Source organism: Lissotriton helveticus, chromosome 9 (genome assembly GCF_964261635.1).
Source record: "Lissotriton helveticus chromosome 9, aLisHel1.1, whole genome shotgun sequence".
NCBI classification, from domain to species: Eukaryota; Metazoa; Chordata; class Amphibia; order Caudata; family Salamandridae; genus Lissotriton; species Lissotriton helveticus.
Genome location: NC_136070.1, coordinates 355,588,330 through 355,613,396, shown reverse-complemented (window position 1 = coordinate 355,613,396; position 25,067 = coordinate 355,588,330). Strand labels below are relative to the sequence as shown.

The window sequence follows — 25,067 nt, the reverse complement described above, 5'->3', positions numbered from 1 at the left end:
GAACTGGTTTGAGCAGGGGTCAGTGCCCCCTGTAACACCAGGACTGCAAAGCCATTGAGGGGTATAACTATGCGAACTGAAGTCCCTGAACGTTGGAGAATGGCTTGATCAAGTGTGAACAAGCCTGGAGTTACTTTGTGGATCAAGAGGAACCTTTGCCAAGGAAGAAACAACTGAATAGACTGCTAGATAGGTCTGCTCTTGCTGTGTAATCTGGGGCTGGCCTGCAGTTTGCTGTTTTAACCAAGGAAAGGCTGTAGGGACTTTGCTGTGTGCTATGTCCCCCTGCTTGAAGGACTTTGCTGTGTGCTGTGTGCTGTGTCCTGAAGTAACAATCCCCAAGGGCCTGAGGTGAACTGGCTCCCTGTTTGGAAATACAGGAACACAAAAATTTCCAGAGAAGACTCTCAGATACGCCGTGGGTACGTGTGCTCTGTCTAGCCTGAGACCTTTGCAAGTTATGCCCTGTGATCTTGGGCACCAGGAGTTACAAACGAGACCAAGTAAGTCTCAGCGACGCTGTGTGAGTGTGCTAGGGGGCAGCCTGAGACTTTCGTGTGGATTGGCCCATGACCATGCACACCAGAAGAGTGAGTTCCTCAGCTACGCTGTGTGCTTGTGCGTTCGCAGCCTGAGACCCTCGCTGAAGGTGCCCTGTGATCGGGGGCACCGGGAGATAAAGTGTGTCTCAAGCGACGCTGTGTGTGAGTACCTTGTACTGCCTGAGACCTACGCAAGAGGTGCCTTGTGATCGGGGGCGCCAGAGGATAAAGTGTGTCTCAGCGACGCGGAGTACGTGTGTTTTCTACTACCCGAGACCTGCACAAGTTGTACCTTCTGATTGTGGGCACAAGAAGATCAAGTGTGCCTCAACTATGCTGCGTGCATGTGTTGTGCGTAGCCTGAGGAGTTGTCTGGTTAACGTGCACCCGAAGTTCCCATGAGTCTTAGTGACTCTGAGTGCGGGTGTAGTGTGCAGCCTGGGATCTTCCCATTGCCCGGAAAGTCAGAGATTGCATCAGAGGGCCAAGTCGGTGGACGAGGAGAGGAGAGTGGGTTCGCGCCCCCTAGGTAACGTGTGTCGACATCTGAGGTGGGGTGTGGGCTCGGAGGGAGACGCTTCGGCCTCTCTCTCTGTTCTGCAGTGCAAGCCTCGGCTTCGGCTCAGATTGAGGCCTGTGTGCCAAGGGAGTGGCAGCACCAGGGCCTGAGTGCGAAGCCTCAGTTACTGTGTTCTACCACACCCGTGTGGGGCAACTGTGGCCGGAGATTTACCGCAAGCCAGCGCGACTGGCGGAGAGACCACAGGAGGCACCGTAAACGGTGCTGGAGTAACTTACATATTGCATAACTTCTGCGTAGCGGAGTATCTGATGATTGTATAACGCAATGCTTTATTTCTGCACAACGGACTGCCTGTTTTGTAGTATTGCCCATTGTATTAGTTTGCATAACTAACTGCCTCATAGGTGTGTTATGCATTGCACTATGTTTGCATAATGAACTGCCTGATAGATGTGTTACGCCTTGTTTGAATCCTGCACGACGATCTGCCATATTGTCGTAATACACATTGCATTGGTGTTGCATACCGAACTGCCGGATACATGTGTTCCACATTGCATTAGTTTCGCATAACGAATTGCCTGACAACTGTATTACACGTTGCATTGCTTTTTCCCACCAGAGTACCTGAAGGGGGACCGTACACATTGCATTACGGGGGCATAACAGTTTACCACGTTGTTGCTTTACGCATTGCATTGCATTACAGTGACAGTACAAATTGCCAGATAACCGTATTACGATCTGCATTACTCTTATGTTGTGAAGTACCTGACTGTTGCATATTGAACTGCATATTACGACATTAGGATTATGTAGGATTGTTTAGTTTAGCTCAATAATAATAGGCCAGGGGGAACATTACCCCGACGAATATGTTGGTTTAGTATTGTGTGGTTGCATCGTATATTGTTTTATAAACATATACTTGTTTTCTATTGGAATCTATTTGCAGTGTCATCATTGGATTGCTGTGAGCGTAATTGCAATTACTTTACATATTATGCCTAGAAGATAAGCCTGGCTGCTCGTACCAAGCTACCAAGGGGGTGGAGCGGGGGCCAACTCTGGAGGCGACCTGTATTTTCCCTAACGTTGGGGTTCACGGGTCCCTGCTTGGCCTGCGGTACCTACCTCAGCCAATCAGGGATCTTGGGGATTCTAACACTTACCAAAATAGAGAATTCGGTATAAAATGTATCAAGACACCCATAAACCATGGTCTGTGTTCCAGATGTTTGATAAATTATGTCAACCAAAAATTACTTTGTCTCAAGTTGCATGTAAAACTAAACACTTTATTTTCACAATATATTTTCTACTATAAGTGAGGCTTACTGGTTATTGCTAAATGCAGGGCTTTAAGTGTGCCGGGTCTCACCGGTGCTGAGCAACAGCAGTTTTTTAAAGGAGGCCTCGAATCAGGTCTCTATCGGGCTCTGTTTTGTGACCTAAGTGTTACAGCAAACAAATGATGGACGGAATGTTGACAATGCAAACATTCTCCCCCAGTCAAAAGATCTGGGTTAAATCCATCGTTCTTTTGCCCACTACGCCACCCCAGTTTGGACCCAGCCATATGCAATCAGTCTTGACCCTGTACCCCATGGGGACAGCCCAGACCGAACTGCCAGGCCAGGTCCTCCCTGGGCCGGATACAAGCATCCTGGGACCGGTTTCAGGGTATGTCACCCTTCTTCAGCCAGGCTAGCTTGAATTCAGTGGCACAGCGAGCAAAGGACCCACGTCTGGGCATACCCATCCCACTTAGGGCGAAAAGTGTTAGAGCAAACAAATAATGAACAGAATGCTGACAATGCAAACATCTCCCCCAGTCAAAAGATCTGGGTTAAATCCATCATTATATTGCCCACTACACCACCCCAGTTTGGACCCAGCCATATGCAAATCAGTCTTGACCCTGTGCCCCATGGGGATAGTCCAGACCGAACTGCCAGGCCAGGTCCTCCCTGGACCAGAAACAAGCATCCTATCCTAGGACCAGTTTCAGGGTATGTCACCCTTCTTAAGCCAGGCTAGCTTGAATCCAGTGGCACAGTGAGCACGCGATCCATGTCTGGGCATACCCATCCCACTTAGGGCGAAAAGTGTTACAGCAAACAAAGGACGGACGGAATGCTGACAATGCAAACATTCTCCCCCAGTCAAACGTTTTGGGTTAAATCCATTGTTCTTTTGCCCACTACGCCACCCCAGTTTGGAGCCAGCCATATGCAAATCATTCTTGACCCTGTGCCCCATGGGGACAGTCCAGACTGAACTCCAAGGCCAGGTCCTCCCTGGCCCGGAAACAAGCATCCTGGGACCGGTTTCAGGGTATGTCACCCTTCTCCAGCCAGGCTAGCTTGAAGCCAGTGGCACACTGAGCAAGGGATCCACGTCTGAGCATACCCATCCCACTTAGGGCGAAAAGTTTTGATTATTTTCCTGATTATGTTTTTTAAAATCTCCCACTTTCCTCTTGTGAAATGTTGCCATGTATACATGCTGTGGGCTATGATGGGGCCATCATTCAACTGAAATACTTGTAGATAAACAATATAGTGTTTTTGTGGGAGCTGTCAGGGTTTGACGAGTTAAGGTCATGAAATTGCTTCCAAGCTGTTGTTTCTTGAATGACTTACACCTTTGACATACATTGGCTGGTTAACCAAGAAGAACTTGCATTCTGCCAGTTGCTTTTACATCTCAGCCCATCCTAATTTCCAGAAGGCAAGCGGTACGATCATGTTAGGAAAGAGGCATAGGTTACTTATCTTACATAAGTATTTGGGGAGCGTTGCATTGTTTTTAATGTCTTTTCCAGATCACAATACTGCACAAGGTACTAATAACTTAAATTGATTTCAAGACCTGGAGATAAGTGCCACACAAAATGCATTGACATGTCACACATTAAACTCATGGAAATGTCACACATAACAACACTAAACCCTTGGATATTTCACACATAGGGTCCCCAAAAACATGATAGCTATGGTACAACAACTGCTTTTGAATTTCCCACTGTCATTTGTCTACGCTACAAACTTGATTTCAACCAAAGCATGTAATGAAGTCTGCTTTATTAGTTCTTGGATTTTTTCCCCCAGTTTCATATAGCATAAACTCGACCCGCTTTACATGAGTACTAGTTATGTTACACAAGGATGCAATCATTTTTTTTGTTTTTTTGTTTTTAGGCATGGGGAGATTAAGTGATTTGCCCAGAATCACGGGACCATGAAATGACGCAGAGACTCAAACCTGGCTCCCCAGTTCACACTGTACCTACCATCAGGGCACAAGTCGAGGGAACACGTGGGTAGACGACGTCTACCCACTCTTTTCACAAAGACATTGTGCCCCAAAGAAATATAATTAACTCCTCCCAGGGAAATTTGCAGACACCAGGACACATTCAACAGTGCCTGCACATTGTCTGCTTTTGTTCCGAGCAGCAATAAACAGGCAGTGAAGGGGCTTTTTTATTTTAAATATGAGCTTGGCCCAAAACAAAGGACAAATTTGAGGAGCAATCTCGCCTCCTTTTGTTATTGTGTTCTGGCTGGGATCTATCTGGACCCTCATACCTAGATGCAAATGCAATGGAGGGGAGCCAAAGACACACACCTTAACATTACTTCACAAGTACTTGAGAAGCATTCTTTTGACTTTCTTCAGTCCCTGTATATATATATATATATATATTTATATATATATATATATATATATATATATATATATATATATATATATATATATATATATATATATATGGGAGATATGCATGCATTGTAAGGTGTCTGATGTGTAGGTCTGTCCCAGTATTTACTCAAATAACAATTAGAATACCACCATGGGGTTTTATTTCTTTTAAAGCGCTACTCATCGCAAAGCATAGTGTCAGAGCGCTGTACATCAACCATACACATTAACATTGACAATGAATCATATCAGTGTGTAAATCAATGTACAGGATGTGTTACATTAGACAGTGAGTGTTGCAAGGTATAGGAGTCACATGTCCTTCATAGCTCACTGTGCTATATTAAAATGATTACAATTATGAACTGCAAAACATAAGGAACTCTGTGTTGAAAGCAGTAACCCACTTACATATCTACATACAATAAAATGTTGTCATCTGTAAATTACATAGTGTGCTTAGCAGGAGACACATAAACACTCTATGCTACTGTGATTCAAAATTGGAACTAGACTAAACACAGATCTCTCCAGAAAATATGTTAACTTCCAGAGTTATCTTACCATTATTATTATTCCCAGAGATTTACTGGACACACAAAGGGGAGAGGGTGTGGCCTAACGGCTAGGGTGGTCGACCTCAAATCTGGGGAACTGGGTTTGAGTCTAAGCAACAATGTTCAACATCCTGTGATTATGGGCAAATCACTTAATCTCCTAGTGCTTAACAAAAATGAATTTGTCCTTATGTAACATAACTGGTACTCATGTAAAGCACTCTGATACCTTCGGGTCAAGTTCACGTTATATAAAACTCCGAGAAAAAAATAAAAGATCTCTGCAACAGATAATTTAACCCCATAAGATATTTTAAAATGCAGTCTTCGCAACTAATTAAGAAGAACAGATATGTGTTTCCCTTGTTGCCAATTTCTTTGTGGCAGAGTTTTTCAAAATAAATGTGTAAGTTGATGCCCAGATTTTGCGTCAGGATTGCGTCACTTTTTTGGCACAACGCAAAATCTAATTTGTTAACTATTTTAATGCGCTCAAATGTACTCATGATAGACCTGCTAAACATATATGTGAGGTCTTAAGATCTGATGGTACTTCTTGTGACTTTACTTCCTTTGAGGTCATGGAATGTGATGCTACTTCATGTGATGACACATGCTGTGATGTCAGGCACTGTGATGTCGCTTGCATACTGTTTAACTTGGTTAGTCCCCCCCACCTCTTTTTTTAGGACTTGTGCCCTGCCTACCAGCCACGTTCAAACCCATGGACCATCCTATTCTCTTAGTGAGACTGGCTACAGTGTTGGAAGCAAATAGTTTAACTTCTTTCTACCCAGCAGGCAACACTTGATCAAATTGAGCTCTTTCACCTCTATTCCAGCTGACCTCTACTCCAGCCGACCAGTTAAGATCCCCGGCAGCCCTGCCAAGTATCACGCATCAGGGGTTAGTCTAAAGCATTTTAATACTGTTGTCCACATCACCACACCAAAATGCATTAGTCACGCATTAAAACTTCGACGTCCCCGTGTGCGAAACTGCAAGGGTGGAGTATAAAATTAAACAGCAGCCCGAGCGACTGGGCTAAAGCTACTATGTGTTGTTCTCAGTCCCCTGAATTGTACTTTTCATCTCTGGCAGCCGAGCCTGAACTTGCTGCAAGACAGCAGTCTATGGGGCATGATTTCAGGATAGGCTTTAGCGGAGAATATTCGAACTTCTGTAGTAATGCTTAATCTTTCCTTGACCTTAGCCATAGTACAGTAAAGGAAGTATGCCAGTAAATTATCTACTGCTTTAGCACCAAATATTAGTCATTGATTTAATTTAGTGACAAGTGTCACACATTTGGCAGTAGAATGTCATACATAACCACACTAAAATCTTAGAAATGTCACACTTAAGCAATATGAAAACTTAGCTGCTATGTCCCTGGGGAGGCGACGCAGGTTCCCTACTCTCACCATTATTACTCAACGCACACCTTGCTTCGCTATTTGAGATACTGAGAAACTTCATCGTTTATAAAGAATTTGTGCAAACATTCCTGCATAGAAGATTAATAAAGTTAACTTCTGGAATACAACTATCATCGCAGGAGAAATAACATCTTCATATTAGCACCAATGCACTACTTTTTTTAAATTTTATTTAAGGTGAACTATTTCAGGAAGACTTTGCAAAAGTATTGTTAGTTGCCTAACCGGATAAATCTCGCGAGATGGTTGGTACCCTGTTGCGCGTGCACCGCCCAGATTGGCTAGTTCCTACGTAACCCTGGGAGACAAGAAACTGCCCCGTTAACACATCGGATTATACAAAACGCACACTAACCATGGTGTCGTTCCCCCTGTGTCAGAAGTGGAAGCCACTGCGTCACTAGGCAAACCTCTGATTCACGGTATCCTCTCTAAGAAACAGCGAAAGAAGTTTCTACACCCGAGTTGCATTTCGAGTGCTGAACTCAAGTCGCGGCCATATTAGGTGTGGAAAGAAGGTGATTGTTCATACTGTTACCGCAGGGGGGAGAAAAGATCATGCTGAACGTTGCATATCGAACACGCACAAGTCTCTCCCTTGTTGAGGCCTCATATAAGCTAATGTTCTGTAAACTGCAGGACTCTTTACTTCCGCCTTTTAGGCGTTTGCACGCAAACTGGTCATGCTTAACGTATATTTTAATCAAAACAACGGTATGTTTGCTTTTAGGAAACCGTGAATACCGCACGAGTTAACTGACCCGCTTACTGGATATTAAATACCGTGGAATGTAGGAAAAAGCAAACCGTAAATATTGTATTTGGAATGTTTTTTTCTGTGTGCATATCATTATTCCTAACAGGCACGCTTCAATTGCGTCTCTTCTAGGCAGTTAGTTACCTTGTATTATTCTTTCGAATTTCTGGCGAGTTGGGGTGAATGGTATGTTATTCAAAGATGGCTGCCGCGATTCACGATTGCGAAGTGTTCAGCTCAATAAAGAGTCGAAACTGACTGTGTCCCTATTTTCATAAAAGAACGCCACACCTCCCCACAAAAGAGGGTGTTCTCATTATAACTATCCCTTAATTGCAATGAAGATTACTGGTAAATCACTTCTGAAAGGTGACAAACCAGTAAAAATTGTCTACTGGGTTTATTTTGCAGTAGAGGACCAAATAATGTGGCAGGTGTATTGTACAGGTGACGCTGCAGTTAAAATAAAAGGACACACGCAAATTCTCTGGAAGCGCGGTCCCGGAACTGACTGTTGTGTAGAGAACGCGCCCTGCTTCTGACACACAGGAAAATGTATTGCGCTGCCTAGGGGGTCACTGTTACTACGGCGCATAGATAATAAAAAGCGCTGACACAGTGTTTGTGCTTAAGGAGTCCCGGCTTATGTGCATCCCTGACGTCACATCCGCCTGGGTTACCATATATTGGTGCTTACACATGGCTCCTGCACCCTACCATTCTTGGCCAGGCCAGAGGGGTGGTTCACATACAGTTCCCTCTGACCTGCCTTCCTAGTGGTTCGTCCTGTGTCGCACCTGTTGCATCACAGGGGCGACACTACATTCCTCCCCAAACAGATTTAAAAAATGTAATATACTGGAGCAAACAACACAAACAGTGAAAACCCACCCAACTGCCCAATATAGGCACACAAACATACTTAAGGACTGTAAATCAAACTCGAACCTGCGAGCCACGCACTCATTCTGAAAATAACTGGAATAGTCCTACATGAAGTGAACTCTCAGTCTACAGGAGGGCTCTGGGTTCCTTCGCAGGCGATACCGGGTGCAGGCAAGACACCCCTGTACACTGTTAGAGGGTGCCACAGTGGAACTTACTGTGGAACCCGGGCTAGTCAAAGGAGCTTCAGGTGCAGGAGCAGCAGTAACAGGTGAGTCCGGTTCCGAAACACCCCACTCCTCCGGGTCTTGGGTGTCATCTATGGTGAGTCCTGCCACTGCCAAGTCTCTCAGCACTTCCCCTGAAGGGTGGAATCTCATGAAAAATTACACGTTCTTTGTGACAGTCTCACAACCTCACTGCGCAGTCATCCTGTGGTGAGTGATGACCCAGGGTTCTCTTTCATAAGGCAGTCTAAATTTGCTACCAGTGTTGCAATTCTGCAAGAGTACAGGTTCCTCCACCTTGAGATCAGAGGGTAGGGCTCCTCGTCGTCAACTGGCCTGATCATTTTAAAGTTGCCGGAGGGCCTGAACCTTGTTCTCATCTAGTGCCTCCGGCCGCCACAGTCGGTGATGCGGAATAGAATCAGCGACCACTTGTCCCATGGACAGATGTCCTGGAGCGTTCTGGAGTGTGGTATTTGGCGGTACACTTGAAGAAATGAAAAGATCGCCAGTTCCAGGCATTGGTGGCAGTCATGGGCATTGCAAATTACTTTGTTTAAAGTACGCATGAACCTCTCAGCCTCACCATTGGCCTGAGGCCACCTGGGTGTGATTTTCTTGAGGGTGATGCCGAGTGAGGAAGGGAGGACCATTTTCAGTTCTCAGTTCCTTGATCAGCCCGTGAATGCCCATCACTTTCTCCAGTTTGGGGATGACATCACCCGCACTCAATGACAAGACTATTTCCACTTCAGGATACTTCGAATGATCGTCAATTAGTACGAAGGTGTACCTCCCGTCCGGGAGACTCCGGGAGTCGAAGCTGACATATGACCTCGGACGGCGCGGTCTGGGTTCTGTTATTACAGGAGCCGGCTGGCTGACTTCCCCGGTGGCCTTGCACCACTAACAGGATCTCACCGCCTCCTCTACCTTTTTGTCCATCAGAGGAAACCACACCTTGGTTTTCAGGCGACTCTTGGTCTTTAACATCACTTGATGTCCGGCATGTGCAAGTTGGATGACTCGTTCTGTCAAAGCAGTAGGATGACTAGGCGATGGGCTCTGAGAAGACACCCCGTGGAATTTTCAGTCAGCTCCTGTCGGACATGATACAAACTCTCCATGATCCGTCTCACTTCCATGGTGAGCATACTCCATTCCTTCTTGGCGTTCTACCAGCGACCGTGCTTCATGATCCGTATTGCTTGTTGGAGACACTCATTGCAGCATGTTTCTTGCCCCAACACCTAGATGGACAATGGCAGAGAGCATGACCTTGCTGTCACGCATTGAACATATTCCTCCGTCTCCTCTGCTTCAGCTTCTTGCTCCGGCATGGCCGCTTGTGGGTAGCGCGACAGGTAGTCTGCTGGATTCAGTGCCCTGGGATGGTATTCTACTCAGCAATTGCACTCCTGCAACTGCAGCATCTATTTTTCGATTTGAGGTGGTGGTTTGGCCTCTGTACCTGCAAACAGTGGGAGGAGAGGCTTGTCGGTTGCCACGAAAAAGGATGTCCATACACATACAAGTGGAAGTGGCGACACTCCCAATGAATAGCTATTGCTTCCTTTTCGATTTGTGAATATCTCTGCTCTGTGTCCGTCAAGGATCGACTAGCTAAAGCCACGGGAGCCCAATCTTCCTCCGCCTGCCTTCTCTGCAGCAGAACGGCTCCTAGCCCCTGGGGGCCAGCATCCACAGCAACCATGGTAAACTTTTGCAGGTCGAAGTAGGCCAATGTGGTGTTGGAGGGCAGAGCATCTTTGATCGCCTGAAATGCAGTCTCATGTTCTGGACCCCAGGTCCACGGAACAGAACCTTTGGTGAGCTCCCTTAGAGGCTTGGTGAGTGTGGTGAGGTCTCAGATGAACCGCCCACAGAGTAGTTGACCATGCCCAGAAAGCTCCTCACTTCGGAGACAGTGGTAGGAGCAGGTGCCATTTTTATGTCTCGTACCTTGTCAGGATCTGGGGTGACACCTGATGCCGAGAAGACATATCCAAAGAATTGGAGTCATTGTTTGAGAAACTCACATTTGTTGCATTGAAGGGTGAGGCAGGTCTCTTGAATTCTCTGGAGTACTTTGGTCAATCTTGTGTTGTGCTCAGCGATAGTTCTAGCATAGATGAGATTGTCATCACAGACGTTCACGACTCCGGGGAAATCCATCAACAGCTCTCGAAAGATGTTTTGAAACCCCTCTGCCACGCTTGACACACCAAAGCTCATCCGGGTGCACCTCCGCAGCCCCACATGGGTGGAAATGGTAGTGATGTATCGTGACTCTTCGTCTAGCACTCTTTGATGGTATCCGGATCGGAGGTCGAGCTTCGCGAACCGGCACGCTCCGCTCAGCTCCCCGATAAGACCATCTATCGTGGGATTGAGGTGTCTTTCCCTTTTTATGGCAGCATTAGGCAGTCTCATATCGACACAGATCTGTACCCCTCCAGGCTGCTTCGGCTTTCGGGTGAAGACGATGGGGGACAGCCACGTTGTTGGTCCCGTCACCTTCTCCATGATTCCGGCGGCCTCTAGTTTGGCCAGCTCCTTCTCGACCAATATCCTCAGATGAAAGGCGATGCATCTATGGCGCAGGGCTACAGGCTGTACCGTGGGGTCTATGTGTAGATGTACTGCTTTCCCCTTCAGTCGTACGATCCCTTCAAAGACTGCCGGGAATTCAGCCAAAATGTGTTAAACCGTTTCCTGGTGAACTCCCAAGGCAAACGTTACGATTCCTAGGTCTTCCGGTGCCCTGCATCCTAGCAGCATGCCATGCCCATCCTCAGCAACGTACATTTTTGACCGTATGGAGTTGTAGCCGTATGACAGGGTCGTTTTCAACTTTCCCTGCATTACCAGTGGCTGATCTTGCCCATATGCAAATACTTTTATGGTTGCAGCGTTCAGAAAGGGAGCCTGCTTCAACGTCTCATAAGCTTCCGCGGAGAATCAATCAATCAATCATAGCATTTGTAAAGCGCACTACTTACCTGTGCGGGTTTCAAGGCGCTGGGGGGTGGGGAAGGCTGCTACTGCGCGAAAAGCCAGGTCTTGAGGAGTCTGAAGAAGGTCAGCAGGTCTTGGGTCTGCCGTAGGTGGATGGGGAGGGTGTTCCAGGTGTTGGCGGCGAGGTGGGGAACGATCTGCCACCGGAGGTCACTCTTCTGATGCGGGGGACTGAGGCGAGGGCGAGGTCGGCGGAACGGAGCTGGCGGGTGGGGGTGTAGAAGCTGAGTCGGCTATTGAGGTACGCTGGTCCGGTGTTGTGGAGTGCCTTGTGTGCGTGGGTGAGGAGCTTGAAGGTTATCCTCTTGTTGACGGGGAGCCAGTGCAGGTCTCTCAGGTGGGGTGTGACTTGGCTGCAGCGAGGGATGTCGAGGATCAGGAGTGCAGAGGCATTCTGGATGTGTTGAAGCCGTTTCAGGAGTTTAGCCGAGGCTCCTGCGTAGAGGGCGTTCCCCTAGTCCAACCTGCTGCTGACGAGGGCCTGGGACATGATATTGATGCTCCCATGTCCACGATAGCCGTGGTGTTTTGGTCGCCAACAAGCACCCGACATTGTGGGAGTCGTCGCAATGCTTGTGTGGCTGTGCCCATCATATATGCTGAATGAACGGTGTGCTCTTCCACTTCATCATCATCCATATCACTGTCCCCGCTCCGTGCTTCAGGGATCATCTTGACGGTGGGCCAGGATCCACGATTCTTCCGGGATCGACATACTCGCTCGCAATTAATCATTTTTCCACATCCTGTGCATCTCTTTCCGCGCGCTGGGCATTCTGCCGGCCCATGAGGGCTTCCTCCGCAGTACCCACACCTTGGGGCATTTACGTTGTCCTTCCGGCTTGGCTTGGTCACGGGCGTGTCACAACAGCATTGACCGGTTCCATCTTCACTGAAGTTTGTAGGGCCGCCTCCATGTGGGCCACCCTGGCCTGTGGCAATTCCTTGGTTCGTCCTAGGGTCAGGATGTTTGCCAGTGACTTTCTGGACTCTTCTAGTATTCTCTCTAAGAATTTGGTGGAAGCGCATCCTTGTTTTATTTGTCCCCTTTTCTCCTCCCCTTCATCGCGAAATCCGCCTGTGCTTGCTAAGTCCTTCAGGTGAGCATGGAACGCATCAAAGGACTCGCCTGCTTGTAGGCGCACTTCACGAAAAACAAAAACGTTCGTAATCTTGGTTTGTCATGGGCTCGAGGTGTGCTGAAAGGGTGGCAATTAAGGTGAGCTGCGTCTTGGGGGCTGCTTCGTTTATTGACTTGGCGATCTTGTAGATGTCCTTTCCCCCTAGATGCAGGAGCATGGCCCTCTTCTAGTCATTAGCCACCTTAGTGCCCTCGAAGAACCAGAGGATCCGCTCTACCCATTCTTTCCATATGGATGCTTGGGCAGAGGGTGGCCCCTCCACCAGGAACGGCTCAATGGGCAGTATTGTGGCCATGATACCCCTCCTGCGCCCACTCACAGTGGTGGCGGGACGTGCCGCAACGTGGATGGTGAACCCTCTCTGGTGTCCCGCTGCGCAGTTCTGTGCCAGGGGATTGGGGCAGCAAGGTGCTCACACTGCCGATGGCACTGAGCAGGTCCACACCCCTGGGATTCTAATGGCAGCTCCGACTGTGTGATTATCTCTGAGTGCCTTTAGCCGATGGGGGAGCTGATGTGCACTCCTGTGTAGGAGAGGCCACCTGCTTCAGTGGGGCCCTGCACGTGTGAGACAGGCACTTACGTTCACTCTGCCACGTGCTCTGGCTTTCCAGCACAATGCCACTGGTGAGATGACTCCAGTAACTGGGCAGCCCTGAGGCCACCAGTCTTCTAGCTTTCTTGGCGGCAGTGGAGTGTTGCACAGGACTGTTCCAGAGCCGCTCACATTCAAGTTTCGTGGCTCGAGCACCACGTGCGTTCACTCAGCACTTGCTGCAGCCACGTAGCAGTTGTAGTGGTGCTCCACCCACGTCCCCGTGCCAGTGTTGTGTCGTGAATGCACCTTGCGTCCGAGACACCGAAAAATGTATTGCTCTGCCCAGGGGGTCGCTGTTACCACGGCGCGTAGATAATAAACCACATATAGGGTGTTTGTGCTCACGGAGTCCCGGCTCAAGTGCATCCCTGACGTCACATCTGCCTGGGCCCCTATTTATTGGTGCTTACACATGACTCCTGGACCCCACCACTATTGGCCAGGCCAGAGGGATGGTTCACAAACAGTTCCCGCTGTCCTGCCTTCCTAGTGGTTCATCCAATGTTGCACCTGTTGCGTCACTGGGGCGACACTACACTGACCACACCCATTTTAAGGGGATTCTTATTAACTGACACGTACGTGAAACTGTACTTTGACCTCAGAGTTTCCTCCCACTTCCCCCTTCCTCGGGACTACATTCCTCCTTTACCACTGAAACGGAAAACAAAAACAATTATCAAAAATATCATAGCAATATCAAACAGGAGCTGGGTATCAAATACATGTCAACAGGGTCATTCACGGGATTCCAGCCATGGCAGGTGTGGACTCAGTCAGTCATAAAGTCAGCATAGGACAGGGACGGTCCCGGGTTGGGTCTCAGGTGATTATGTGCTTGACCACTCCTGGCAGATGATTCTGGGTTGTATTTCCCAGTATCAGGCAGATAGAATGTTGCTTGCTTGGCTCAATTCACTGGATGTTCGGACTGGGCACAGCCAACTGAGGCAGGGACACCCCCTGAGAGTTGGCGGTACTTCTGGGGACCTGGTCGATTCTTCTTCACTGTTGCCCATGCCATCCACCGACACGTCCTCCAGCGGATCATCTTCCCATGAGTGGAAAACTGAAGAGCTCTCTTGAACTGGGACACATTTCTGGTGACGCTCTCCACCCATGGGCAGTCACTATAGACTGCCCATGGGGCAATCTCAAAACATAGGCGGAACTCCCGGTGGCGATCTCTCACAAGGGCTTTCTGTCCTACCCTGGGTGTGCTCAGTTTGGCTTGCCATCTCTGTGAAGCATAGTAGTTATTATTGGCTCTTCTGGACTCTGAGCGATTTAGTTGGTCAGCCCACACAGGATGATGGGGAAATAGTGTCAGTCATTGTCCATCCGAAGCATAGCTTGCTTGGCGCAATACCGGTCATAGAATGAAGTGTGAGTCTGTATTCTCACAGGAAATGATATATCGCTCCTCGATGGTGGTGTTCTGTGCCACTGGGATATGGATCACTTTTGTCAGAATCCTCATTAGGCGTTCTACCTCCCCAATGGCCTGGGTGCAATGCGGGAGTGCTTGGTGTTCCTTGAACACAGATATTCAGCCCACTCATGGCCGCTGAAGACGGGGGCGTTATCAAGTATGGATTTCTTCGAACAAGCCACAGGTGGCCATCAGTTTTTCAACTTTAGGGATGACAACAAGCATATGGGAATCATTGGGGAGGCTAACAGAGTCTGCACTGACTTGCTGCCATGGAGCGGCTTGAGGTACTGGGTTTTTAAGAACCGGTAACCCAGCGGTGTCAGGGTACACCCAGAGACCTCGGGTTCTTCCTGATCCAGACCACAGAAACTCAGAGTCTTCTAGGTGAAGTCAAAGATCGATTTATTGGCTGCAACCAAGGTAACAAGTGTCCTAGAAGTACAACACACGGGGAAGTATATTCTCAGGAGACTGCTCAAATTTACAAAGTCAGGCTTCTCTCTTTATACAGAATATTCAGCTTCAGGCAAACATTCTTCGAATTTGCAATATATCATTTTACAGGTTTTGGTTACAAAGGAAAAGCAGAGTCATGGTGACATGTACATATTTCACGTCGTGCTGCCTAAAACAAATCACCCGGCAAGGCCCAACATTTAATCAGATATCGGTGGACCCCCAATAAAACAGGCACCTCCCCACCATAAAGTAAGTGAAGCCAAAAAGAGTAGAGACAGATGGGAGCAAGATACGGCAGGTGTGCGTGCTGAAATGGTTTTATGGCTTGTTGAGCCTTGATGCTATCTTGTTCGGCCACTGGGAGGGGAACTGACCTAACGAGTTCGGCCTGGGGCAATGGTTCCAACTTGCACAGGTCATAGGAAAGTCGATTAAGGAGTATGTGTCCTTGTGGAATTGAATTCAGCTGGATTAAGGCCTATGTAAAGGGCAACACATAAATGGAGGCCAAGGGTTCAGAACGCAAATGACGATTTCGAGTTGAAATCGTCACTCGAATATGCTGAAAATATCTATACATGGTGTGCTCGTCATTCTCGGTCTTTTGATACCAAATTCGTCATGTTTCGACGAAGTTTTAATTCTCGAGTCCAGAACGATTACATGAATCCAGAATCTTCAGAACCACAAACCCTCCTTTTGCCCTTACATAGGCAATTAATCTATCATCATGCTAATCTGAGTCCAGATCTATATTCCTAAAGTCATTGAGATGTTGCTGTAACATCATTCTAGTACTTAGTTCATCTCTTGATACAGGCTTCCTTATACATGATGTAACGCAAAGGCCACATATTGCAGGAGCACACTGTATGCATAGACAGAACAGGAAAAGAACGGCTAAGACCATCCCAATGACCATTAGAATTTTTCATCCCCAGGCAGATATCAGTTCCCAGAACCATCCCATTAACGACCAATCTCCTTTATTCACATGAATAGATTCGGAAATCTAATGTAGTTTGGAGATGGCCCGGTACACTGTTGGAGCGTTATCAGGGATGAAGATACAGCAACTAGATTGGATCAATCTGCATACCCCACCTCGGTCTGCAAGTATGACATCTAATGCGACCCTGTTCTGAAGGGTCATAAGTCGATCCGACTGGAGCTCAGCAGTCAAGTTACTAAGGGCACCAGCAGTTTCAATCACGGTGGACTCAACTACCCTTGTCAATTGCCTTATGTTCCTGCTGTTAGCCATGGATCCCCAGAACGGCAGAAAACCCTTTGCAAAGTCCCCAAATTCTTGACCTGCAGTGTCTTCTGTACTCAAGACACCTCTAACTATCCTTGTCCTGTGGTAATCTGCCGCTGCGGTGTAGGTGGGAGGCAACAGAAATGAAACAAAACATGAGCCCGAAAAGTCAGGGGGCAACCATGTATAGGCTCTATCGTGGCAGATGAAATAGGTACCCTTAGCTGCTAAAAACGCAGGGGAAGTCTGAGATCCAAAAACATACGTTTCAGTACAGACACTCTTCCCTAACTGAGCCCTGGGATTCGTGCCATTACCTTGCAGACACAGATGACCCTAATGGGGTACAATCCAAATCGGGGAAGATCTCTTAGCTTGCTGTTTCTCACTCAGAGTAGCTCCATATCCAGTCATGTTCCATCCTATGTATACTAGTGTCTCATCTCTCGGGATAGTCTCATAAGAAATACCTTCCTTAATCATGTCTACTATACCCTTGACTAGAGCACTTTTTCTAGGATTGTCTGTTACAGAATGTAGGGGGTAGATTTCGTGTGCATATATGAACATTGTCCTATATGCCCATACAGAACCATTGTGACTGAATGGCAGGACCAGATAAGGGATACCTTTATCAGTTGTGTGAGGCATAAGACCGCACACTCAACAGTTAGTTGTGTTCATTACAAGTTGGTGTTGGTGCAAGAGCTGAACAAAGGAGTTATTAATGAACTCCAGTCTCCTATTGGATTCATGGTCAGGAAGGGGGTGGAAAGAATGAGAGGAAACAGTAGGAGGAGGTATGGGTGATACAGTGGGTGCAAATGTTACACGAAAGGAGAATAAAACGTAACTTATCAAAAATATCATTACACTGAATAGCATAGAAATACACAATATTATAAAACTTTTCCTTGTTATCACGTTACACAATTTGTGCTTAAAATTCGTTTGTTTGGCAGGTCTCTCCACATCGGGAAACTCCATCCTCTCTAAAGTGCTGCCCGCGGTGGGAGGTTTCCTCTGCTAAGGGATGCTTCTGTCAGTCTAGGGCAACTCCCTTGGACCAACCAGAACTACCGACCTAACGTCGTTAACTGCACCCCAAAGACTTTAATCAACCGCGGCCCTAGCAGCGGAACCCGGATAGCGGTTCGAAAAACAAAAATAAGCAAGTTCCTTAGATGGGAGAGCTGCACTTTCAAAAATAGTATTTGGGAGGAAAAAGAAATATCTGTTTATTAGTCCATGGATCTTGGTCTCAAATTGCAAAAGAAACTGTTTTCCTTTTATTAGTTCGTTTTTCTCGGTCTCAAATTATATCGTTGTCTTCCTGGTATTGTCTGATCCTGGAACAAAAGTTCAGGCTCTGTAGTGTTCAATAGCTTGGATGGTGGCACAGCCTTGTGCGAAATGTTCTCACTTTCTCGCTCAGAGTCAGTTCTTTTTACATGCAAATCATTAAAGGGGACGGCGTGTGGCACTGTTTTAGGTTCTGGGTCAGCGGCACCCTTCTGGACCCACTGGTCAGGAGGCAGAGGGAAAGGGATCTTCTTACAATGGATCCCGTGGACCCAGTTGGTCTTCCCCTCCACCCGAACGGCTGTTCTTGTAGAAAGAAGGACGAGGTGAGGCCCGGTCCACCTGGGCTGGTTGTTCTTCGTTCTTTGAAAGTTTCTGACAAGAATCCAGGAACCGGGGTCAATGGCGTGACCCGGAGTCTCAGAGACCGGAGGCAGGGTGTTGTGGACCTGTTGATGCAAAACACGCAATTTAGCCGTCAATTCATACAGATAATTGAGCAAAACAGGGTGTTCCAGTTCACTAAATATTGTGGGTCTAGGCACTCCCCATATGTTGGCTGGCCGGCCAAAAACTATCTCATATGGACTAAGTTTCACTCGTGAATGCACAGTCATTCTAGTGGACAGGACTGCTAAGGGTAGAGCGTCAGGTCATTTAAGACCTGTGCTCGCTTGGATTTTGGCCAGTTTAAGTTTTAAAGTGCCATTGTAACATTCTACTAATCCAGCTAATTGGGGGTGATTTGCAGCGTGGAACTTCTGCCGAATACCTAGCCCTTCACACACTCTCTTCATCACACGACCCACAAATTCACTTCCATTATCAGACCAGACCATTCTAGGCATTCCGAACCTGGGGAAGTACTCTTTCACAAGGGCTTTTGCTGTGGACAAGGCAGTGTTATCTTTTAGGGGATAGGCTTCTACCCATCTTGAGAAGGCACAAACAACAACGAGTATGTATTTTAAATTGTTGCACCTCTCCATGTGAATGAAATCTAGCTGCAAAACCTCGAACGGGTTCGTAGGAGGTGCAAAATGACCAGCTGGAGTTGGGGTTCCCCTACCAGGATTGTGTTTCAAACATACCATGCAATTCTTGACAACATTCTCTGCACACTTGGGAATCCCTGAACTCTTCCATACTGGGGCCAACAACTCGCAAATCCCTTTTACGCTGATATGAGCCATTCCATGGGCCATTGTAACCACTGCAAGCACATATGCATCGGGTAACAACCATCTCTGATGCTCTGTTAATTCAATCCAGCAACCATTCGCATCCATTCTACCCGTACTTTCTCTCCACGTACTCAATTCTTTCTCTGTAGCCTCAGCTTGAATGGACTTCACACTCTCTATTGTGTCTTCACACATTCCAACATCACCAGTCCATCTTGCAGGGCCTGCAACATGCATTCGGCTCATTACATTCTTTGCCATTTCTTTCGCGATCTCATCAGCAAATGCATTTCCACGACCAACATCATCAGTCACCTCTTCGGAGCACTACATTTCACAATCGCCATTTGCAGAGGCAAGGTCAGTGATTCAAGAAGTTCATTCACCAACTGACCATGCTGAATCTTAGCTCCATGCGAAGTCAGGAACCCACGTTCTCTCCACAATCGCCCAACAATGCATACTGACTATCAGTGTAGATAGTCACTTTCATCCCTTTAGACAACACACATGCTCTCGTGAGTGCAATTAATTCTGCTGCTTGAGCTGAATTATGTGGGACACGTGCAGCTTCAACAACTGTATGCAAAGTCGTGACAGCATATGCTGCAGTCGTGTCACCACTCGGGAGCTTGAAGCATGAACCATCCACCCATAATGTACCATCACATTCAGCAAGAGGAGTATCGGATAGATCTACTCTCCCTTTCGTCTCTTCCTCTGTTCTGAGAAAACAATCGTGCTGTTCTGAAATATCTGATTCCTCTGCAATTGGCAATAACGTAGCTAGTTTTAAGGTACTGCACCTTTTTATGTGCACATGACTCGCTAGTAATGTTAATTCGTAACTGGACAGTCGAGCACTAGTTAAGTGCTGTGTCTTGGTTCTATTTAACAATGTGTCTACTGCATGTGGGACCATCACGACTAGTGTATTATTCATTACTAGACCAGCAGACTGTCGAATAGAAACAGCTGCTGCTGCTGTGGCTCTTAAACAACTCGGCAATGCTTTTGCTACCAGATCCAAGGTCGACGAAAAATAGGCACATGGACGCTGCCTACCTCCAAATAACTGAGTCAACACAGACAATGCACAGCCCTCTTTCTCGTGGACATATAGTGTGAAAGGCTTACTGTAGTCGGGGGTACCTAACACAGGAGCCGAACACAATGCTGTGCGCAATTCGAGAAAACTTTTCTGACACTCTTCAGACCAAGGAATGGGATTGGGTGTATTTTTGCACGTTAATGCCACCAAGATTTGGCTAATAACGAAAAATTCGGAATCCACTGTCTACAGTATGATGTAATGCCCAAGAAAGCACGCACTTCTCTCTGTGTTCTTGGCACATTTAATTTCGCTATTGCCTGAATTCTTTCTGGGGTCAGTTTCCTTCCCTCCTTCGATAAGAGGTGACCTAAGTAGGTCACTTCTTGTCGGCAATATTGCAGTTTGGAAAGTGACACCTTGTGATGAAGTTCACACAGATGACGCAATAATGACAGCGTGGCCTTGTTACAAATTTCCTCAGTATCTGCGGCTATGAGCAAATCATCCACGTACTGTACAAGAGCAGCACCTTTAGGTAAAACAATCGTATCAAGCTGTGTTTTTAGAGCTTGACTGTATATTGATGGACTTTCACAGTAGCCCTGAGGAGCGCGTTTAAAGCGGAAGCTGCGACCTCCTAAACTGAAGGAAAAAATATCCCTGCTCTCCTCAGCAATCGGGATGCTGAAGAAAGCATTCTTCAGGTCAATCACCGAAAACCAAGAGGCAGAAGCTGGAATCATAGTCAATAATGTGGTAATGTCGGGGACAACTGGGAATTGTGTCACAACTATTTTATTCACCTCTCTAAGATCAATCACGAATCTGTACACAGGTGGCTGAGAAGGGTCAGTTAGTTTTAAAACAGGCAGAACTGGACTATTGCAAACGTTGCCTCGTGTTTCTTCAATCACATCCTTTTCAATCAATTCGTAAACGATCACTAGCAAAGCTTTTTCACCTTCACTCGAGATTTTGTATTGGGGAATTCGTGGCATTTTAACGTTGGCTTTCAATGTTACAACATATGGTGGAATTTCTAAAAGGCCTACATCATTTGGACCAGCGGCCCAAAGAATATCTGGAAGAAACGACAATTCTGCTGGCAGCTTATCCTTCGACAAATACATGGGGAAACCACTTTCTTGCCTAAAGTAAGTTGTACTCCTGAAGGAGAACAGTACAAAGTCGCATACAATCTTTTTAACAAATCTAATCCTAGCAAGTTTTCACCACAACCTGTTGTCAGAATGAGGGGTGCTTCGAATTCGCAAGGACCAACAGAAAGAGACAAAGGGTCAGAAATCGGATTTCTAACTGGGGCGCCAGAAAAACCTACAGAAACGTTCATTTCGCCAGAGTTTGGAGTGCATAATAGAACTCTTTGTAGCACCAGTATCCAACAGAAAAGGCTCTGACACACCGGATGTAATCACCTCAACGTAAGGTCCACTCTGATCTACTGGAACTGAAACAACTCCCTCTCTTTGTCTTTGGCTGTCCTAGCAATCATTACCCTCCAAATACTCATTTTCTGTATAGTAATCATCAACATAGTATTGAGCTGTCCTGTCAGATGCGTGGTTCTGCTGATCGAACCTATTCATAGAATTTTGTGGTGGAAGGGGGCGTGCGTTCTGAGGGGCGTTTCCACGTCCTCTACCTCTAGATGCTTGCTGAATACCACGACCTCTTACGCCAGAAACACCATTTGCACGTTGTAACAAAATAGGACAACTATACTTAAAATGACCTTCTTCCTTGCAATATGAACACTGGTTGGGGCCTACAGGTACACGTGGCTGAGTGTACTCGGCTGTTTGCGAGTTCCTCTGATACTGTTGAGGGTGCTGAAAATTACTCTGATAGTTATTCTGACCATTATTATTCTGATTACCACCACCACGTGGCGGATATGCTTGCTGTAGCAAAACCTTCGTTTTTAATTCTCTAGTTTTCTTTTCTGCTCTATCTTTCTCGTCTTTGTCTCTATTTTCGTAATATTGTGCAGTAGCCAATATCTGGGCTGAAGATGACACAGCCCAAGAACTTTCTTAATCCTTTAACTTTTTACACAATTCTGGAAGCAGATTGTGCACGAATTTATCGACAAACAATCTCTGACCACCTTCTGTGGTCATATCTTGACCGCTGTGGTCGACAAATGTTTCTTCAAACCTGGTGAAGAAATCTGAGACAGTTTCTTCTTCTGCTTGCATGCAGACAACTTATCCCAATTTACACGTATTGCAGGCATTATCGTTTTCATGTAATCACCTATTCTACCAGGGAGTTCTGCTATCAAAGGCTCAGGCTTAGCACCACCAACTTGTCGGGCATCTGCAGCAGCAATATTAGCCCATGAGTCACCTAACTCTTGATCATGATCTGTATGACGAATTTTACCCCATAAAGGCTGTGGAACAACATTCCCAAATAACATATTGATATCGGCTAAATTCATTATACATGATCCAGCAGTCTGTGACAACTCTTTGTAATATCCTGCAGGATTTTTACGCGGATCAGGTAATGTCTGTTTAAGTGCTAAAACTTCAGCTCACTTCCATGGGACATGTACCCATACACGCTGAAAGTGTGGCAGAATAGGTGGGTTAACAGTTGTGTCGCCCTCTCTCCATTGTGGGGGAACTTCTCTCATCGGGTATTGTCGCGCCTTTTTCCTACTAGATGCACTAGGTTCAGATTGTGACCCAGAACTGCTCCCCTTACTCCGATATGATAACAATATTTCAACCGCTTTCTCTACATCGGGACCTACAATCATGCCCTCTCCAAACTTAAACCGTACACGACACAACTCTTGCGGGTTGCATTCCAGATCATTATCTTCCAAATCCTCGCAAAGGAAAACACATCTGTTCAAAAACATATCTCTGCGTCGGTGCTTCCCATTGATGGAAGACTTCCATGACAGACTCTACATCATATTTTACAGTGTCCATAACCCATTTCCGTGCTAAACGATTCAATGAGTCTCTCTTGATAGTCAGGCAGTCGACTTCGCAACTGTCTTAGTTCCATTTTAGGGGTCATAGTAGGCGACCCGAAAAGAGGTGAGAAAAGGTTAGTAACAGTACTGGCCATTTTCTGCCGAATGGAAGGTGAAACTGTAGGAAGAACGGGTGGAAAAATGGGGTGAGATAAGGCAGGGGCAGAGACAATAGCAGAGGAGGCATCAGGAGACATAGAAGGAGAACTAGGCAAAATCGTAGAGGGAGCATTAGGAGAAGTAGAAAGTACAGTAGGCAAAATTGTGGAAAGCACAGGTGAAACAGGTGTGATCGGTGGGCCTTGAGGAGGCTGCACCATAGGGACAGGAGCCAGCTGGAGAACAGCTGGTGGGTGCTGCGGAGGAACAGGAGGCACAGATTGCACAACTAAAGGTTGCGGGGGTGCCGTGGCATTTTGCACATAGGGGGGTGGGCGAACTTAATAAATGCGACATTAATGGATCCTTTTCACGCTCTTCTGCTGCCTCTTGCAGAAGAGACGGCAAAACTGGATAACATTTATCTATTGCCATTTTACGTTGCCTGTGCAACTGCTCACTCATCTGCTCTTCTTCATTGTCTTTAAACTGCATAGCAGCTTGCATTACTGAAAGTCCCCCTTCTCTCTTATTTTTCTTAGCTAATTTGATTTCCTTCTGTTTGGCTTCTTTACGCCATAGGCGAAAAGAGTCAAACATCGCCGGCCGGGCTTTCTTTTTGAACAGTTTAACTTCAAGGTTATCTAAGATTTCGGTATCAAAGCTACCATATTGGGGCCATTTTAAAACACCATCTTTTCTGGTGTATTTGATCCACACTTCATTGTATGTGATGGGACCTACTCCGTGTTTGACATATAACTCGTAAGTTGGAGTTCCCGCCGGAGGAACCGGACATGAGTCCTCCAATCGGGAGTCCCTATTATTATAACCAAGGCAAAACAAATTTCCAAGTCTAAGACTAGGCATCTTTGCTCTCTAGTCTAGTTCCAAACTTCAAAGGATTATCGATTACGATTTTTCTCGTGAATACACGAGTCCTTCGGTTTTGGTGCTTGCAAGTACCAACAATTATCCCAAAGGATACCCAAGACTAAGACCAACTAAGGACTGGGAGACGCTCCACTTATACTTAACTGAGATATCGATGACGTCACCAGAAGACTCGTCTTAGTGTTTCGCTCTACCAAACTTCAAGGGTCCAAATCAGGGCGATAGCCAGGGCAGCAGTCCTTGTAGCCATCGGGAAGCGGGGAACCTCGCTGCAAAGGCCTTCGGACCACGTCGACATGCAGGGGTTGATGAGGTGGTTGGCCGTCCTCCGGAATTTTCACACGAAGCTCCTCACGAACCTCTGGCTGACTATTACCACTGGAATCGCCCCAAACGTTGGGCGCCAGCTGAGGTACTGGGTTTTTAAGAACCGGCACAGAACCGGTAACCCAGCGGTGTCAGGGTACACCCAGAGACCTCGGGTTCTTCCTGATCCAGACCACAGAAACTCAGAGTCTTCTAGGTGAAGTCAAAGATCGATTTATTGGCTGCAACCAAGGTAACAAGTGTCCTAGAAGTACAACACACGGGGAAGTATATTCTCAGGAGACTGCTCGAATTTACAAAGTCAGGCTTCTCTCTTTATACAGAATATTCAGCTTCAGGCAAACATTCTTCGAATTTGCAATATATAATTTTACAGGTTTTGGTTACAAAGGAAAAGCAGAGTCATGGTGACATGTACATATTTCACGTCGTGCTGCCTACAACAAATCACCCGGCAAGGCCCAACATTTCATCAGATATCGGTGGACCCCCAATAAAACAGGCACCTCCCCACCATAAAGTAAGTCAAGCAAAAAAGAGTAGAGACAGATGGGAGCAAGATACGGCAGGTGTGCGTGCTGAAATGGTTTTATGGCTTGTTGAGCCTTGATGCTATCTTGTTCGGCCACTGGGAGGGGAACTGACC

At 46.7% G+C, this 25,067-nt stretch overlaps 1 protein-coding gene across 2 annotated transcripts in view; it reads right to left on the bottom strand.

Moving 5' to 3' along the window:
• OTUB2 (OTU deubiquitinase, ubiquitin aldehyde binding 2) overlaps positions 1–7,283 on the bottom strand; it is a 186,494-nt gene extending 179,211 nt beyond the window's left edge. Inside the window, exon 1 of one of the 2 annotated variants that reach the window (XM_078660094.1) lies at positions 7,125–7,283. In XM_078660094.1, coding sequence (XP_078516220.1) covers positions 7,125–7,127 — 3 coding nt within the window. In that variant the 5' untranslated portion in view covers positions 7,128–7,283. The remainder of the gene's footprint in view (positions 1–7,124) is intronic. The other variant, XM_078660093.1, reaches the window with a different exon arrangement.
• Between the last annotated feature and the right edge of the window lie 17,784 nt (positions 7,284–25,067).